A 19,230-nucleotide genomic window follows, 5' to 3' on the forward strand; every position below is an offset into this window, starting at 1 on the left:
CTCATGAACCCCTGTCTCAGTTCCTGCCCAGAGAGCCAGTGGGACAGCAAGAGATGATACACAGAGAATTCCTGCTTCCTCTGCTCCTCACATTCCCACTCTCATTCCTGCCCCCAGCACACTGACCAGGGCCGTCCTCCAGAGAGGCACATGTGCAGGATCCCAAGGAGGTCTCCTAGGAGTGTTCCACCTGCATGCCATGAGCAACGGAGACTAAGCAAAGGGGACAGGCCAACCCACTCAGTTTAAAGGCTGCCATACAGAGGGACCAACCCTGGCATTTCTGAAGGTGCCGCTTTTAATTCAGGACCCTAGGAATAGTGGATGATTGAAACAAAGAGTTGGCTACTCCTTTATTATTTGACCACCCAAGAGTGGGCAGTGTGGACGAGAGGGAAAAGCCATGGGCAGAGCATAGAACATTGCTCTTTGTGGCAGGGATATAAAACCCTGGTTAATCATTTAACCGGTTAAATGTCAGGCTAACCTAATGTTTAACTGATCAACAGACTAAGTGAGAGCAGCCCCCAGCCTGTGGGACTCTCGCTCCCAGCCCCTGTGTTGGAGTAGCCCTTGCCTGCATCATCTGGGCCTGCCACAGACAAGGGCTGCTTCGGATGAGACCAGTCCCTGTCTGTGGCGGGCCCCTTGTGAGGCTGGAGCAGCCCCCTGCTCACAGTGGAGGGAGTGGGGGGGAGTTCCAGCCCCGAGAGGTTACCCAGAACTGGTAAAGCATTACCCATTTAGGGAGATACTTACAGTTAATCAATTAATCTTTCACACCCCTATTTTGGGGCAGGCTCTGCCTCTCACGAGGTGTTTGTACAGGACTGAGAGCTCAGTGACGGCCTCGGGGTGCTGCTGCAATATGTAACAGCAATGTTGTCGATGTCTGGAGACAAACTCTTAGCTAGTATCATGGCTTCCATATGAGCATCACTTAGGACTCCACCCCCAGGGCCACCTGGCGGGCTCCATATCATTGTCACTGATGGTTGTTTCTGCATCCTGATGATTTTAGGGAAGTGGTTTGGGGCCAGCCACCTACAATCTCAAAAACGGTACCGATGAGATGTTGAAACAAGTGATCAGTAATCGTGGCCCGTATGACACCTTCACAGGAGACAGGTCAAAGCCTATTATCTGTGGACATTACGCTGTGGAAGTATGTACCTTTGTGAGAGGGTTTTGTTTTTACTAAAACATCCTTGTATTGGTTAATAATTTAATAACTTGTCCAGCGGGTGGGACAGCCCTCACAGATTGCTGCCACGAGAGGGGTGCTGTCAGGTGAGACAACATAGTTTTAAAACCCATCCTTGTTGTTACTATTAACAGCTTAGATTATTAAAACTCAAGGCCTGATCTGCAGCCGAGGTAAAGCAGGACAGCTCCTTTGAAATCAGTAAAGCTCCAATTTATGTGAAGATCTAGTCCTAGAAAGCTCATTTACTTTTTGCTGCTTAGGCTACGTCTACATTAGAACTTACAGCAGCACCCGTGCAGCTGTGCCACTCTGGGGTCCACATGTAGCTGCTCTGTGCCATTGGAGGAGAGCTCTTCACCTGGCATAATTAAACCATCCCCAAATAGGGTCATAAGCTATGTCAACAGGAGAGCCTCTCCTGCAAATTTAGCACTGTCCAGACACCAGTGCTTTTGTTGGTGAAACTCATGTCGGTCGGTCGGGGGGGGGGGGGGGGAGTAGAGGGTGCTGTTTTCTTCACACCCTGATGACAAAAGTTTTACTGACAAAAGTGGGAGTGTAGACAAAGTCAGAGTTGCTTAGTTGCACGGCCAATGAAAATGACTCACGGCCTCCTCTTCCTACTGACCCAGGGTTGAATTCAAACCCGCCACATAAAAGTAACAAAATTGTCGATGAGCGGTCTTTTCTCCTTGTTCTGGGTGGATTCTGGGGCAATATTCCTTTGAGGGCCTCTGCGTGGCAGCTGATGTCCTGCCTGTCCGCCTGGGGAATGCCCCTCGCCTGAAGCGATGCAGAAGGCCATGGTGTACATTTATGGCACGCTGGAAAGATATCTGGCCTAGAGAGCCCGGGATGGGGCAGAGATTGTGCAGGGAGAAGAGGGGATGTGATCCATGGCAGTGGCAAGGGAATAAAGCAGTCAGCACATTCTGAATGAAGGTCTATGGGCCTTATCCGGCTCTACTGGTGGCCTGCCAGGCAATGGTGTCACATTTTCTCCTCTCGTCTGTCTGTTTAGAAGAAGTGCCTCGAACTCGGCACCAGCAACGTCAAGAGCTTTGTGGAAGAGCTGAACACCAAGGACAGAAAGAAAAAAGGCATTTTCAGCACCCTACCTCGGAACCCCGGCTGCCCCTCAGAGCGGATCTTCTGGGCCACGCTCAGCCAGTGTCCACGCGCCACGGTCAGTGAGGCCACGTTCCTTTCCTCTCCCTCAATGTGACTGTGCGGGACGCCCTCTGCTGCAGATACATCACATGGCACTGTGGGAGATTGAGGCCAAAAAGCAAAGGCAGAAAACTCACCCGCTCTTCTAGGACTGGGGCAGCCCCCTGAGGGAGGGAAGGAAATCTGCTGCTACAATCCAGATTGGGATGGTCAACCATTGCTAGGGCATTATCTTCCCTCTCCTGGTCACCTGGAGAGGAGTCTCCATTGGGAAGGCTGGAACAGAACTGTCCAAAGCCTTGTTCTGATTGGCCTCTCCTTGGGGGAGGTTACAGCCATACACCAGTGCCCAGCTGGCAACTCATCACCAAAAGGGCCAGGGAAATGAATAGCCTCATGATCTTTTTCTTCTACCTCAATTATTACTAACAAAGGCAGCTGCAACCTGCATTTCCTCCCCTTCTTTCAGGCTGACTCCTCTCAGCTTTGAGGTGGAAGTTAATTTTAAAGCTTCCAACTAAGCACTTAAACTAACACGACAACTTTAAAGGAGCCTAGGGGCTGAGGAGGCAGCTGTGGGGGGGGAACACCTGGAGGCATTCAAAGGCCTTCCCGTCTGCACCCATAAGCCCGTTGGCTGCCTTTCAGCATCAATCTGCAGCCTCTGGAAACTTTACACTCTTAAAAAAACCACTGGAGTTGTTAAATAGCTCTCAGGTTAGTTATTATGCTGGGTGGGTGAGTGTGACATTGCCATTATCCCATGAAAGAGAGTGCTAGGGCTAGTTAGAGTGACAGAGAAAAGGGGTGCAGATAAAATGGAAACCTGGAGGAACAGGTACATTAGGAAACAAAGAAAGAAAAATCAAATATCCAAAGGAGCCCTGGGAAAGGTGATTCAACCCCTTATATTTCCTTATCCTCCTACAACCAACCATTGTTCACTGTTGAAGGAGTCGTTGCATAAACCTCTTAATATCTGTAAGTGAAATTTGAAATTAATAGGGAGCCTGGTAACAATAACCACACTCAGAGCAATAAACCTTTCCTGGTTCTGTGTGGGTTGGCTACAAGTGAACTCCTTGGGCAGCAGAAGGCATCTGGAAGATCATAGCACACCCGGATGTGCACTGGTAGCCCATCCTATTGTGACTATTTGAGCTCAATTACAATGTCCGGATCCATGTGCTCAGCCAAGCATTTTGAAAGATGTGCTTCTTAGCATCTATTATTCTTATTGCAAGATATTTGAAAATTAAGGACTTTTAATTTCATTTGGCATTTTTATGTTCCCGGCTGACAGCATCTTGCAATGTGCTTTCATGTTGTAAAGTAACTACTTACTGGCCCAGTTCAGCAAAGCATGATACAACATGCTTAACTTTAAACATATGCTTTTCATGGGATTTAAGCACATGCTTAAAGTTATGCACATGCTTAAGTGCCTTTCAGCAAAGGAATTAAAAGCAATATCATGGGATTCAAGGGTTAGAGGCTCCCAGTGACTCTAGACCAAATCTGATTGTGTTATCATTGAAAATACAGTTTATCTTATCGTCAGTGTTGCAAACTCACCTTGGGAACTGAAGGTCAAGCTGGGTTCTTTCCTCTCTCTACATCAACAATAAAGATTATCACTGGAATTTAGCTAACAACGTTGATGGTACATGTGAAGGACTAGAACCCCACTCACTGTCTCTGTTATTTTGGGTGATTGCCATATTTGGGGTCAAGAAGGAATTTTCCTCCAGGGTAGATTGCCAGAGACCCTGGAGGTTTTTCACCTTCCTCTGCAGCATGGGGCATGGGTCATTAGTGGGAGGATTCTCTGCATCTTGGGGTCTTTGAATCATCGTTTCAAGGACTTCAATATCTGAGATATAGGTGAGAGGATTATTCTAGCAGTGGGTGGATGAGATTCTGTGGCCTGCATTGGGCAGGGGGTCAGACTAGATGATCAAAATGGTCCCTTCTGACCTTAAAGTCTATGAGTCATTTTGGGACTTCAGAGCTAAGAGGATTAAAGAGCATTTAACAATTTGGCAGCCACAAATGTCAGCCAATAGGATTCTGAATTCACATGGGGAATAAAAACTGGTTGAAAAAGAGAACATAAGAACATACATAGAAATGGCCAGACTGGGTCAGACCAAAAGCCCATCTAGCCCACTATCCTGTCTTCTGACAATGGTCAATGTCAGGTGCTTCAGGGGGAATGACCAGAACAGTGATCCCTCTCCTGTCATCCATTCCTGGCAAACAGAGGGGCTGTGTCTAGACTGGCGAGTTTTTCCGCAAAAGCAGCTGCTTTTGAGGAAAAACTTGCCAGCTGTCTACACTGGCCGCTTGAATTTCCACAAGAACACTGACTTCCTACTGTCTGAAAGTGCTTTTGCGGAAAAGTGTCCGTGCCAATCTAGACGCCCTTTTCCGCAAATGCTTTTAACGGAAAACTTTTCCATTAAAAGCATTTGCGAAAAATTATGCCAGTCTAGACGTAGCCAGGAAGTGTTTTGCGTAGTTCCATTTCAGGGTCAAGCTGCATTGCAGAGCTCCATCTGAATTCAATGGGAGAAAGGGGCGGGGAAGGCCTGTACCACGCCTGCATGACAGGATGTTGTATATGAGTAAAGGTGGATATCTGTTAATGAGTGGTGGGTCACTGAATTGAATTCCAACTGCAAATAGTTCAAGCAGCAATCTCATTTTCAGCATCTGGCTGCCTTTGGGTATGTCTACACTACAGCATTATTTTGAAATAAGCTATTTTGAAATAGTTAATTTGAAATAGCTCCTTTCGAATAATGCATCTACACACATTCTTTGGGGGGGGGGGGGGTAGGGATAGCTCAGTGGTTTGAGCATTGGCCTGCCAAACCCAGGGCTGTGAGCTCAGCCCTTGAGGAGGCCATTTAGGGATTCAGGGCAAAAATGTGTCAGGGATGGTACTTAGTCCTGCTGTGAAGGCAGGGGACTGGACTGGATAACCTTTCAAGGTCCCTTCCAGTTCTAGAAGATAGGCAATCTCCACACAAAATGCATTTCAAACATCCACACTGAGTGGACACTGAATCACATTTAAGGCCAGCCAGAACCAGGGCATCAGGTCAGGATTTACTTTGTGTGGCTGCTGCCTGAGGCCTGTGCTTAAAGGAACTCCCCCTGGACAGCTGGTTCTCAGGTTTCCCTGCTTACCTGCCTACCTCAATGAGGGACAGCAAAGTATTTTGTCTCTGCGTGCTCTGGTTGCCCTCACTCAGGATACCATAACACTCTGCAACATTGAGCCGGAGCTGCCCCTGGGCACTCTGGTGCTTCTCTTGGACGCGTTGCTGCAAGCCTGGCTGCACTTTCTGCAGGCTGCCATCCGAGAGGTCCATTGGGGGGCTGTCAGTATCCAGGAGGCCCTGCAGGAGAGCTTCCACCCTAGGAGCACTAACAGTCTCCCTGGTCTGCCCCACTGGGGGCTTGTGCTTCATTCCTCCCTCACATCCTTCCACTTACCCCCACCTGGCCCCCTTCCTGATGTAAAATAAAATACACTTTTTTCATAAACACAAACTCTCTTTATTTAACAAAAATGGGGGAGGGGGAGATGAAACTCTGGTAAGACTGGGGAAAGGAGGTGGGAGAAGGGAGGAGAGAGGGTGGGAGAGGGGAGGGGGAAACCTGGGAGGAGGGAGCTGGAAGGAGGAAGCAAAGGGAAAGGGAAGCTCAGGGCTCGGGTGGGGGTCCCACCAGACCTGCCATAGAGGCCACGTTCCTCCATCTAGTGCAGAGATCATGGATGTTGGGGGCATCCCGCCCAAACCTGAATAAAGTCCATGATCTCTGCCCTGGACCAGGAAGGTGCCCGCCTTCTCCAGGCCCTGGCAGGCTCCTGGGAGCTGGCAGACTGCTCCTGGGGAGTGGTGGAGGGCTGGCTGCCAGTGGCTTGCTGGCTCAGGTTTTGGGGCCACTGCGTCAGGGGCAATGATTGCTGGCTCTGGGCTGGCAGGTTTGGAACTGGCACAGGCACTGTGGCCAGAGTCTATCCCTTTAAGGGCTCCAGTGAGGGGAGGAGAAAGAGGAGTGTTCTTGGTTGAGGTTGGAGTGGCCACCAGGGCTACCTGGGAAGGCTGGAGGCCCCCTATTTTGAAATAAGTGTCTACACAGCACTTATTTCGAAATAGCTATTTTGAATTTGGCATTATTCCTCTTAGAATGAGGTTTACACCAAATTCGAAATAAGCGCTCCACTATTTCAAATTTATTTCAAAATAGCAATTTGGCTGTGTAGACGCTAGGAAAGTTATTTTGAAATAAGGGCTGTTATTTCGAAATAACTTTGCTGTGTAAACTTTGCTGTGTAGACATACCCTTTCTCTCTCCCATTTCTGGTATGCTTATTCCTATCATCACAGTACAGCCATGACTGTTTCCTGCACCTGGTATCTGGCATGAAGTAGCCTCTCAGTTAAGTGGCTACCAGAAGAATACAACAGAATTAACTAAGGCTAAAGCTATGGGTGTGTCTAGACTACATGCCTCCTTCGACGGAGGCATGTAGATTAGCCAGATCGGAAGAGGGAAATGAAGCCGCGATTAAAATAATCGCGGCTTCATTTAAATTTAAATGGCTGCCCCGATCTGCCGATCAGCTGTTTGTCGGCAGATCGGGGGAGTCTGGACGCGATGCGCCGACAAAGAAGCTTTTCTTCATCGGCACAGGTAAACCTGGTTTCACGAGGCTTACCTGTGCCGATGAAGAAAGGCTTCTTTGTCGGCGCATCGCGCCCAGACTCCCCCGATCTGCCGACAAACAGCTGATCGGCAGATCGGGGCAGCCATTTAAATTTAAATGAAGCCGCGATTATTTTAATCGCGGCTTCATTTCCCTCTTCCGATCTGGCTAATCTACATGCCTCCGTCGAAGGAGGCATGTAGTCTAGACACACCCTATGTGTAGACTGCAGGCTTCTGTTGGAAGAAGCTTTTCCAGAAGAGATTAAAAAGTTTCTGAAAAAACTTCCAAAAGAGAGCCACACTGCCAAAGTGCATTGAAAAAGCTATCTGCTTTTTCGACAGATAGTATCCACACTGTATGGATGCTGTCTCACATTTAAGCTGTGATTACTATGGATGGAGTAGCCACCAGGGCATCTGTGCTTTTTCCTCTTCCTCTCCCTCTTCCCCATCCACACACACCTTTTTCCGAAAGAGCTCTTTCAGAAAAAGGCTTCTTCCTTGTAGAAAGAGGTTTACCAATCTTGGAAAAACCCCTTGGTTCTTTTGATTTTCCCCCAAAAGAACGCAACTGCAGTGTGGACTAATTGAAGTTTTTTTGGAAAAATGGCAGTTTTTCCAAAAAAACTCTATAGTATAGACATACTCTAAGTCTACGTTGCCACGCTACTGTTCTGAAACTTTCTGGTTCAGGGGTGTGAAAAAACAGCCCTTCCCTAAGCGCAGCAAGTTAGAGCACTGTAAAGTGCCAGTGTAAACAGGACTACAGCATCGGGAGCCGTGCTCCCAGTGCCGTTAGCTACTCCCCTTGTAGAGATGGTTTACTCAGAGAGCTGGGAGAACTCTACAGCACTCCTGCCATGGCCACTCTGCTGAATGAAAGCGCTGCCACAGAAGCACTTTAAACTTTAAAGGGTAGACAAAGTCTTCAGACCCAAGATGCTTAAGTGAGTGCCTAATTTTAAGCACGTGAGTTAGGTACCTATGCAATACATCATTGGTTTACTGGTTGTCATTTTGTTGTAGTATGCCGTAGGACCAGGCTCACATGATCCAAAGCATGTGGAGCGATCAGAGTACTTCAATCAACCGCCATTTTGGTCGTCTGCCGAAAGAGTCGACAGGAAGGCATACCGCCTCTTTATTGGAAACACGGTGAGTGGAAAATCCATGGTAGGAATAGCTGTGGACAAATGAAAATTTCCATGCTGTCTGCTTCTTCCAGGACACACTGATCTTCCCACTGAAAGTCAGAATCCGTCTCACCCAAACAGTGATGCTCTACAACTTTGTCCATAAACAGGTTCCTAAAGAACATGAATACCCTGGCCCTTTTCAGCCTGATCAAAAGCTTATGGAAGTCAATGGAAAGAATTCCACTGACTTTGTCTATCCCTTTCTATTAATATATCGTGTCACATCTACAATGCACCCAGCTACTATCAGACTACAAGGAAGGTTAGAAATCACACTTGAAGCCACATAGAGAGGGGATAACTTCATTGCACTGCTTTCCGCACAAGAAGGCAGTTTCAATTATGCTCTTACTATACACATCAATGCAGTAAGTCATCACAATTCTATTTACTCACTTCAAAAATAACATGCACTCTCCATCACCCATGCTGGGTAGGCTCAATGCTGTATAGAGTTGTGTGTGTCGAAATATTGTGCATAAGCAATTGTGTGTAGAACACAGGAGGAGGATGGGCAATGCTGTAGTGGGCTTTCTGAGAAATCCATGCCACAGAATTTACTGGGCTTTTTCAAAATATTGATTTATTAATGGAGGAGCAGGACTGGATAGTGGTAAGCAAGAAGAAAGTCTTCAGAGGTAGTTGCTTCCTGACAGTCATTCAAAATGTTTTCTCCTCTTCCCTCTATGATGGGGTCATGTAGAGTCTGCTGATGGGCTGCCACCCTGCACTCCCAAGTCGGCTCTCTCACTGATGCTAGATCTATAGTTGTACTTTGGATAAAACAAACTACACAGAACATATGGAGGTGGGTCTCATGGTCCAAAGACCAAATTTAAGACACCTGACCCCACAGGTACATCCCCAACCAGGTTTAGCAGTGGCACAGTCTATCCTTTCCAAATTAACACTGTAGTGTGTGTGTGTGTGGGGGGGTATCTTTTAGATCATCTTCTTCACCCACTATTGTTGGTATGAGAGAAAGCAGGGGGTGAGGTATTATGTTTTATTGCATCAAGTTCCCCTGGTGAAAGAGACAAGCTTTCAAGCTACATAGAGCTCTGCTTCAGAGCTGAAGAGCTCTGGGCAGCTCAAAAGCTTGTCTCTTTTACCAACCAAAAGTTGATTCAACAAAACCTATTACCTCACTCACCTTGTCTCTCTCTTGTTCTGAGATCAGCACAGCTACAATAACACTCCAAACAACATTGCTGGTCTGGACATTAACAACACAATGGTACTTTTTAAAAAAAAGAAGGTTGAGCTCAGCTTCTTTAGCCAGAATTCCCTGTATACCTTTCTCCCTCATCAGTTATGTTGTATACCAACCAACTGGTTACTGCTCTCCAACCAAGTGATTTCAGGAATGTTCTCAGTTGTGCAGCAGATTTTAGCTCTTTAGGGGGCAAAGCAATATATACTCCGATAAAGTCACACTCTATTGCTGGAAAAAACAGAATTTCTTTTAGCAGCGGAAAGTTGAAGAGATGGGGCAGGTAACTGCTTCTTCCCTTAATGCTTTTCTGATGTTGTCTATGGTAATAATCTTCTCTAGTTTCCCATAGTGAACTAGAATGAAGCCTGAAGGGCTCAAAGGAGCTAGGAAATGCTTTAATGTGAAGTAGTCCCTGTAGCTAGAGATGAGGTGCCGACTCCTGTGCAGTTTCCTGCCTTTATGCAGTAGAGCAGGCAACAGGCAATTTGAAAAAGATCAAGGATGAAGACTTCTTTGTAATTGATGCAGGAACTCCACCGATTAAACTACAAACTATAAAGTGGAACTTGATTAGAGTTAGTTCTAGGCTGTTGGGGAAGTCATATTGAAGGGAATGGTGGCCAATGTCTTTGGGGAAATTGGAACCATTGGATCGGATTAGGATGGTTGATGTATAGACTGAACCTAAATGGAGGGATGAGTCCCTAATTCCTCCGTTCTCAAGTATAAGAGGTAGTGGTGGTGATTGCTGTTAAATATTCTAGATTGTTTGCAAACTGATGACCTGACCTTACTACCACTGAAGTCACGGACACAACTTCCCAGGTGTATGTATAACAGCGCCTTTAACAATGCAGAACCATGTCTGACTTTCTTTGCTCAGAACCCAGTTGGTGTTGGTCGTTATGACATCAGAAAACAAGATAAGTGCAAGTGGAATCCTAGATACCGGTCACTTTACCAGTGTGAAACACACCGTTATCTGAGTAACCTGGAGCAGGATGCCATCTTACAGTAAGTGAAATATACTATGGGAAGTGTGTTAATACTGGTATATAGAAGACCCTCACTAATTCCCACCAATGACCAGGAGACCCAGTATAAATTACTGACTCTTATAGATTAAGTGAGGGCCAGAGTTGCAAGTCATGAGTAAATTCACAGACAGTCCATAAAAAAGAGCTAAAATTGGATCTGTCCATAAAATCCATAAAACATTTAGATATCCACACCAGGAAGTCTACGATTCCCGGGGCAGGAGCAGAGAGGGGAATTCTCCTGGAGGGAGTCCCTCTGACCTGCTGCTGACTGGCAGAAGCTGTTCTTCTCCACCTCCAACGTTGAAGTTTTCTTTGGCCTCACTTGCATCATCAAAGCAAGCAACTTTTGGCCAGTGTGCAACTGAGCTCCCCACGGCTGTGGGCAGGGTGAGGGAGTACAGCAGGCCAGGCATAGCAGCCTCCCACCAGCAAGTCTCAGCATCACTTTAAGCAAGAAACTGTCCACTCCTATTCTGGAAGGATTATTGGCTGTCAAAATGGACCTGGAAAAATTACCAAAGCGCAGATTGACAGTGTGGCTGCTGCGTTGTATGATCACAAACTGGAGCACTTGGAGGATGCTGTTGTGACTTGTAAGTAGGCTAAACTAAGCTCATAACATTGCTGTTGTGATGTAGGAATTAAAACACTGAACACTGTTCACGTCTGTCCTTGTGAACTCTTTTTATATTACATAATAATGTGTCTGTAAAAAAGTTTGGTTGTCCATAATTTTTTCTACACTGTCCATAAACATTATTTTCCACAGTTGGCAAAACTGTTGATGCCCAAATCCTGCCTCCTGGGAAGGAAGATAGTTCTTGAGGGGAAGGCAGGAACCTGAGACTTAGGAAATCTGGGTGCAATTCCCAGTTCTGTCACAAACTTCAGTAATGTCACTTAATTGCTCATTGCCTCAGTTACCTATCTGTACAATGGGGATTATAGTATTTCCCTGCTCGGGATAGGGATTTAGCTTGGGATTGGAGAAGGCTAAATATATTATAAACAACTGATACTGATCACTTGTTCTCTTATTGAGGGAAGCACAATATAAATCTATATATAAAGAGATCATGTTAGCATAAGTCCCAGAGGGATAGCCAAGTTAGTCTGTATCTGCAAAAACAGCGAGAAGTCCTGTGGCACCCAAGGGTACATCTACACTGCAGGCTAAAGTCAAATTAAGATACAGAACTTCAGGTACATCAATTGCATAGCTGAACTTGAAATAGTTTAACTTGGTTTTTAGCACTGTCTACACAGCAGGAAGTCGAAGGAAGAACACTCTTCCTTCGACTTCCCTTACTCCTCGTGAAATGAGGGTTACAGGAGTCAGAGTAAGAAGTCCTCCAGCTCAACATTATTTCAAAATAACAGCTTGCTGTGTAGACACGCACTTTGTTATTTCAGAATAACTTCAGCTATTCCAAAATAACACTGCTGTGTAGATATACCCTAATATATACAACCAAGAGCAAACTCATTTCTGAGCATAACACTATTATGAGCCTGTGTAAAGGTCAGGAAAATAGCTCACATAACTAAATGTTGTGCCCTTATTTAAAGAACTGGAAGGGACCTGGGTTGCGATAAGAAATTCCTGTCACCCCTGGTTAAGATCTGTTTACTTTTCTTCTTTTCATCTCTAAGACAGTTGTTTAAATGTTGTCTGCACTGGGGTTGCAAAGATGTAATCAAGAACAACATTTTAGAGTGCTGCAACCAGAGTTCACTAGCATATTTTGAGATGATGTAAGAGAATTAATCTTTCACTCTCTCATAGATATTCACTGCACAGCTAACAGTCAAGCTTATAATAACTTCATTTCCCTCGACCCAAGTAAAGACCTTCAGCTAAGACTGAAGAGAGATTAATACAGTCAGTAATTTGAATCTGCTTGTTTTTCTTCCCCTTTTATAGAAAGCGGATCAACCCTGTTAATAGAAGGCCTTGGAACAATTTGGTTTCTGCTACAAGTGATCCAGATACTTCTGAACAAGTCATTGCTGCGACTTAAAACTAAGTGCATGCTGTCAAGCAGAAGGCAGGTGGAAACACTTTTAATAAAGATTAGTTGTAAGAAGGAAAATACTTGCCACGTACAGTAATAGAGCTGCATACAAGTCTAAAAGTACCTACAATTTTGCTCTGCAAAAACAAACTTAAAACCCATCAGCAATCTTACCTTTTCTTTCTGTGATTATAATTATTTTCACCTCTCTGTGTATACATGGCATAATTTATGAAGAGGATATCGGGCAGGATTTTAGATAGGTACATTGTCTTTGTCAAAATAGGAGTGCTAATAGGTAGCCCTTTGACTATTAAATACTTCCTTTTCCATTAAATTGCTTCATTCAAGAAATTGCATGTTTTTTGTACCATCGATGCAGTACTGTTATGACAATAGATTTTGTTCTCACACCAAGCAACAGAATTGGCCTAAGTCAGTACTGCTCAAGTGGAGTTGCATTCCTCAAAGTACATGTGTTACATTGATTAAAAAAGAGAGCCCTCTCATGGCCAAACGAACTGGTGTATATTTCAGTAACAAGCTAAAATCCTTTCTTACAGCCTACTTATTCAGTAAAGGACTGAGAGGGGACATACCATACATAGCAAATCTGCTAACACAAAGCAGTAGTTTTACACAGGCTAGAAGTGAATCTAGAACAATACTTCATTTCATTTTCTGTTTTTCTTTCTGGGAATAATTAAAGATTCTTACCACAGCTTTAAAGCAAATAAAATATTAAACACTAGAAGAGTTACTCGCCATCACCCAGGTCCACATGTGGCCCAGCACAGCACTGTCCGGAGGGTGGGGGATTCTGGGGCTGCCAAGGGCTCCCCAGAGCCATGTGCCCAGGTGGCTGCAGTGTGGGCCATGCTGGTCAGCTGGTGGCAGCCCCCTGGGGCCAGCCGGGTGGCAGGGGCTGTGCTGCATGTTTAGGTGCCCCTATGCAGCTCTGTGCCCAGGGCTGCAGCATTTCTTCCTGATCCCACCTGCATGTGCTGTTGGCCAGTGGATGGCTTCCTGCTGCCTGACTGGCTGCAGAAAGAAGCCCCCAGCCTCTGCAGCTCCATTCTGGCCCCAGGGAAGACTCCGAGTCCTGGTAAGCTGCAGGGATGGGGGCAAGGGGTATGGGGAGAAGGAAGCCCCAGGCTCCCTGCAGGAGTGGTGCAGGAGGTGGGAGGGAAGTACCTGGATCCTGGTAGAAGCTGGGAGGGACCCTCAGTTGCATAGAGCCCAATAATTTGTAAGGATGGCCCTGTGTTTTGGGGCCTGGAGGCCAGTACAGGAAGGGTTGAACCCTGGCCAGCACAGGAACCTCACCTGTGGATAGCAGCTTGGCCAGCAACGTGCAGAGCTCCTCCCGCAGCTGGCCTTGCTTTAAGTTAGGATAAGAAGAAGCTGCACACCACATTTGGGGGTCCTAGATCTTACTAAAATATATAGATATCCTTGTTTTATATAAAACAGACACAGAAGCAACATGACTTATCCAAGTCACACAGCACGTCAGTCTCAGGAGGGAGAACAGAAGCCTAAATTCATACTCTTACCTATCAGACTAGCTATGTATACAAGGCAGGCAATTACAGCTAGAACAGGGCTGGCAGTCAAATCAATAGGGTTATCTTGCTAATATCTCTGGTCAGGGCTGTTGCCCACTCTGGCAATCCAAGTGCAGAAGGTGGGGGGCCCACAAGAGACCTTAAAATTCCTTGCCTCTATAGGCTCTGCTTATAAAAACTCCTCAGAGTCACAGATTCACTGGCACAGGAAGATAGGCTGCCACCATCAAGTGAATTAAAAACCCTGAAAACCAAGAACTACTTCCCAAAGGGTACCCCAAGCTCTTAGGACAAGAGAGCCTGAAAAAAAAACCACAGGAAACAAACTGCAATTCTGATAACTGGCCCTTCAGTTTAGGCAGGCACACTCACAGACCTCCTGTTACCTTCTCGACAAGAATCAAATCATCATCTTTAAAAGGGTGATTTTATTAACAAAACAAAAAGATAGACTTGATAAAGCATACTTGGTTGCTAGGTGTTACATCACAACTGCAAAAAGAACAGATCAAAATCCAGAGAAAAAATGGTATCTCTGGCATAGCTAAGGTACAGTGAATAGGGGGAGGGAGGCACATGGACTTCACACAGAGAAGTTTAACTGAACAGCAAAGAAAAATACCCTGATCATGACTAAACATACATTCTTTATCTACTCACGATCCAAACTGATCTGTACTTCAAGGTCCCGTCCATTCCCATACCCAGTATTCTTTCTGTCTGATTTCTTCATCTTGCTTCCCTCCAGCTCCTAATTTAGAATTCACACAAAGATTGCAGGCAGCAGGTATATATTTACAATTTAAATTTCAGCACTGTATCCCATTGTTTCTTCTGGCTCCATGCCAATATCTTTAGTTACCTGAATTTAACCCTTTAGTCACCGAGTGCTGGCCAGCATTCCTCCTATCCATCACAGCCTCTAATTCAGAGTTCATAGAGGGGGACTTATGAACCATTAATATGGGAGGGGGTAGGAGATCAATGGTTGTGTTTAACATTTCTTATATGGTTTTTATAGGTAAACACTTGGTAGAGGCTCTATTGCTCTTCTCAGTTTGTCTAGCTAGACTTTTCATGTGCAAATAGTTCCTTTTCCCTGTTATTCAGGCATACTGGTAAAGATTGTGGAACACTTCAGATGAAAGGTTTTACACAAGCATAAAATATTTGGGTGTATGACAGGCCTGTCCAGACAAGATCTGCTGTGGAGTCGGGGATTTAGGGAGAAAATAGTGGCAGAAGAACTAAATTTAGAGGTATCATTGGGCAGCTTATAAATTCTGTAAGAAATTAGCCTTAGAAGTAGTGGAGAAGGTTGTTGATTGGTAAGTGAGACTGAGTATGGGTAGTTACTGGAGAAAGTGCAAAAATGAGCAATAATTAAAATACCTTGGGTGTTCAGAATTCACCTTTGCAAAGTGTAATAATGATGTGTATACCAGCCTGGAATAATAAAGCTTAGCTGTAATTAGATGTTAATTGTGGCCAATTAAGCATGCTAATTAGTCTGCACATTACTCCTTGGTGGGATGCATAATTGAACACAGGTAAAAATTTGCTTAATGAAAGAAATGTGAATTATTGTAATAGAAAGGGAAAGGTTGGTTCCTTAAGAGAAAGTAGAGGGGAAGATATCTGTATTATTTGTTAAGCAAGGACAGACTATAGAAGAACAGGAACTAAGGCCTGGATCCACGGTGATTCTTAGGTGTCCCGCCCCCGTTTTTAGAGTGAACCACAAAACCTTCACTTGGCTACGCTCAACTCCGTAGGCACCTAAGCTCACTTGGCACCTATGTTTTGCAGTAGAAGCTCCTTAGGCATTGATTTCTGCCTCTGGACATGCATACTTCTGCTTTGCTCTAGGTGTCCAGGCACCTATCTGCAGCCTGAACTCCAGAGCCATCCACACGCATTGCAGAAAAAAGATAGGTGCTCTTTGAATAAATTGTATGTGGGACCTGATCCATTAGGCAAGCTGAGAAGCTGTATAGTTCCACACAAAATGAGGTGGGGAGCATCTCATTGGTCATTTTCAGTGGTTAAAGCATTCACTGAAGCTGTGGGGGAGACCATCAATTTTAGCTCTCCCTCTGCCCGAGGAGCAGAGGTTTGGACAGGTTTCCTCCACTCTCAGTTGAATGTCTGAATCACTGCACTATGAAATATTTAAGTGTAGGGCTCCTTAACTTTCCTATTGAAGCACTGTTCTATTTTAATTAAATAATTAATATTAGCTGGGCCAGAGTGAGTGAGAATGACTCCGCAGCCCAGTGGCTGGGCAACTCCCCTGAGAGGTGGCCTCTCTGTTCCAATCCCTTTCCATCAGGTAAAGGGGCAATTTGAGCCAATGGTCTCCCACATCCTGACAGAATGCTTTTAATCCTTAGACTAAAAGGGAAGTTCTCCCAGGCCCAGCACATGACTTAGGCAGAGAAGTACCTATCTTTCCCTTGTTTTCCTCCAGTTCATGGATCACAAGTAGAGATTGGTGCCTACTTCTGTGAGAGGAGCAGGGTTTAGGACACCTCTCATCAATATGTTCCTTTGGCTAGGTTAAGTAGTTCCTCACTCAGCATGTTGGCTTCACACTATTTCTTGTATAGGAGCACAGGCACCAAACACGGGTTTGTGGATCACAGTGGTGATCCTGTGATCTTCTAGGGGTCCAAGTCCCTTTTGTGGTTTGAATCCAAGCAGTAACAGATTTACAAGTCAGAACGTAGATTGTTCAGATGACTGGGCCAACAAATGGCAAATTCTTTGCAGAACAGGTAGTCTCACATCCAAGACCCAATGTAACAGCTACATGCCATACCGATCAAGAAAAAGATGTAAGTTAACAAAATAAAATCACTGAAGACTTCAGTTCACCGCGATGTTTAGCTGAAAAGTATTTTAAGGAGACACAGGATTAATCCTCCATCCCAGCAATTATTGGACTGTATCTGGAACACTGATCATACTGAAGTTTAAAGATAGTTGGGTAAATATTGACACAAGGAGCAATACAAAAATCTAAGCTCCAATCCTGTAAGCTGCTCTCCATGGGTGAGCCCATGCCGAGATGGAGCCCCACAGATTTCAAGAGGGCTTCATGTTGAGTAGCTTCAAGCACGGGACTCCAGTCTTTCAACAATCTCACTGCACTCTATGCTGTAGTTTCCAAATGGCCTCCCTTTTCACAACAATCCTTGTAACAGAGCAGTGCTGGGCAAAGTACGACTGAGGGGCTGGATCCAGCCCGCAGACCACCCTGCCGAGACCCTCAGGCACACAGCTATCGTGGTTTAAAGCGCAATCTGTGTGAATCTCCGCTCTTCAGGGAGGAGGAGGCAGCTTTGTGTAATCTCCCTGCCCCCAGCCAATCCTCAGCTCTTATTGGCTAGAAATAACCAGCCAACAAGAGTGGAGAGAATGGCCTGGGGAATAGGGGCAGCACAAGCCTCTTCCCCCTCCTGAAGCTGAGAGCCATATGGAGGGAACAGCCTGCAGTTTAAAGTGACCTGGGGCTGCAGCAGACAGTGAGCCCAGCTTGCTTTGGGGGTGCTGCAGGGCTGTTGGCCAGGAGACACTTAGGTAAATGCCTCCTAGCCAGAGCCTGCCTCTGGCACCCCAGCTTCTACTACACCCCAACTACCTCCCTCAGGTCACCATTCAAACCCTCTGCACCCCCGTGTCCCAGGTCACAACTCCCTCCCAGGCCCTGTTCCCCTTCCTACACCCTTCCCCCAGGCCAGAATCCTCTCCTGCACCCAAACACCCTCCCAGTCCCTGCACCTCATTCCCCTGCTCCAGGTCACCACTCAAACTCTCTGTGGACTGCACCCCCTTTTCCCAGGTCACAATTCCCTCCAAGACTTTGCACCTCCTCCTAGAGCCCCTTCCCCAGGCCAGAATCCTCTCCTGCACCCATACCCGCCTCCCTAACCTTACACCCCAATCCCCTGAGCCAGGTCACAACCTTCTCCTTTACCCAAACTCCCTCTCAGACCTCACACCATCTCCTGCACCCCAGTCTCTCATCCTGTGTGCCCTTCTGCACCCACATCTCTTCCACAGAAAAGTGCAGCCTGTGGATGATTCGGGGTTTGATCACCCCCTCCCGGAGGGAAAGGCGGGGCTCAGCAAACCCCTTCGTCCCTTTTAATGAGGTCCCGCCTTAGGTCCCCGGTTGCAAGCCCCGTCAGTTGAGCGCGATCACATCCTCCCGGCCGAGCCAGGGGGTTCAGCGGACCCTGCGTCTGTAGCCCATCTCTGGGGGGTGGGACCTGCGCCCGCAGTCCAGTCCTTCCCTGGACCTCAATCGGGGCTGGCCCTACTGTCCAGCCGTCACTCTTCCCTGCTTCTTGCGTGCGCTGCCGCTGACCGGGATTGAATCCCCCTGGGGAATGGGGAGGGGGACCTGGTCCCACCCCTCCCTCCGGGTCCCAGCTCGGGGCCCTAAGCGCAGAGGCTCATTCGCGCCCCAGTGCGATAGACAGAGGTAATTCCCTCCGTAACCCGTCTACCCAGGATAGCCAAAAGGGCCCTGCCCCGGGCTCCTTCCTCCCTTCCCGGGGTCCTTCAAGCACCTGTACCGATCCCCAGTGCCTACCCGGGTTCATGAGTCCTGGTCCGATGTTGCTCCTGCGACGTCCCGCGGGTCTGCCTCCTCCGGCGGGTCTGGTCGCGGCCGGGTCGCTCCTTCCAGGGGCGGTGGGGTTGGGTCCAGTCGCCGTCCGATCCAGGACTGGCCAACAGCCAGCTGCGGCAGCCGTTGCGAGAACCCTTAGGATGAGGCCGGGCTGGCTGCTGGCCGGCCCTGGTCCTGCTCTGGGTCCGTCCTGAGCTCGGGGGCTCTCTTCCCTCCTTGTGAGGAGGCTGCCCCTTTCCTCTCCGTCAGTGGGCCTTTTAAAAATGACCCGCCGCGCCGGACGCCTCCCGGGCTCCTCCCCTTCCAGCGGCGTGTCGGCGTCCCCTGCAGCCGCCCGGCTGCCTATCTCCTCCCCGGCCCTGCCCGGCACCATCCCCGGGGAGGGGCCAGTGGTTCCCCACTGGCGCAGGCATGGAGGCTGGGTCTGGCCTCGCTGTTCTCCTCTGCACACGCC

At 47.1% G+C, this 19,230-nt stretch overlaps 1 protein-coding gene and 1 long non-coding RNA gene across 2 annotated transcripts in view; one reads left to right on the forward strand and one right to left on the reverse strand.

The window, feature by feature from the left end:
- CIMAP2 (ciliary microtubule associated protein 2) overlaps positions 1–12,647 on the forward strand; it is a 24,889-nt gene extending 12,242 nt beyond the window's left edge. The window contains exons 6-10 of the mRNA XM_025189853.3: positions 1,022–1,165; positions 2,229–2,393; positions 8,129–8,257; positions 10,398–10,528; positions 12,479–12,647. Of these exons, the coding sequence (XP_025045638.3) occupies positions 1,022–1,165; positions 2,229–2,393; positions 8,129–8,257; positions 10,398–10,528; positions 12,479–12,575 (666 nt within the window). The 3' untranslated portion in view covers positions 12,576–12,647. The remainder of the gene's footprint in view (positions 1–1,021; positions 1,166–2,228; positions 2,394–8,128; positions 8,258–10,397; positions 10,529–12,478) is intronic.
- The window catches only part of LOC149523909 (uncharacterized), a 25,094-nt gene extending 5,870 nt beyond the window's left edge, over positions 1–19,224 (reverse strand). The window contains exons 1-2 of the long non-coding RNA XR_016350239.1: positions 18,738–19,224; positions 2,326–2,472 (exon numbers count right to left, since the gene is read on the reverse strand). This is a non-coding gene — a long non-coding RNA (uncharacterized LOC149523909). The remainder of the gene's footprint in view (positions 1–2,325; positions 2,473–18,737) is intronic.
- Positions 19,225–19,230: the final 6 nt, after the last annotated feature.

This window comes from Pelodiscus sinensis, chromosome 9 (genome assembly GCF_052426305.1).
Source record: "Pelodiscus sinensis isolate ZL-2025 chromosome 9, ASM5242630v1, whole genome shotgun sequence".
Lineage (NCBI taxonomy): Eukaryota > Metazoa > Chordata > Testudines > Trionychidae > Pelodiscus > Pelodiscus sinensis.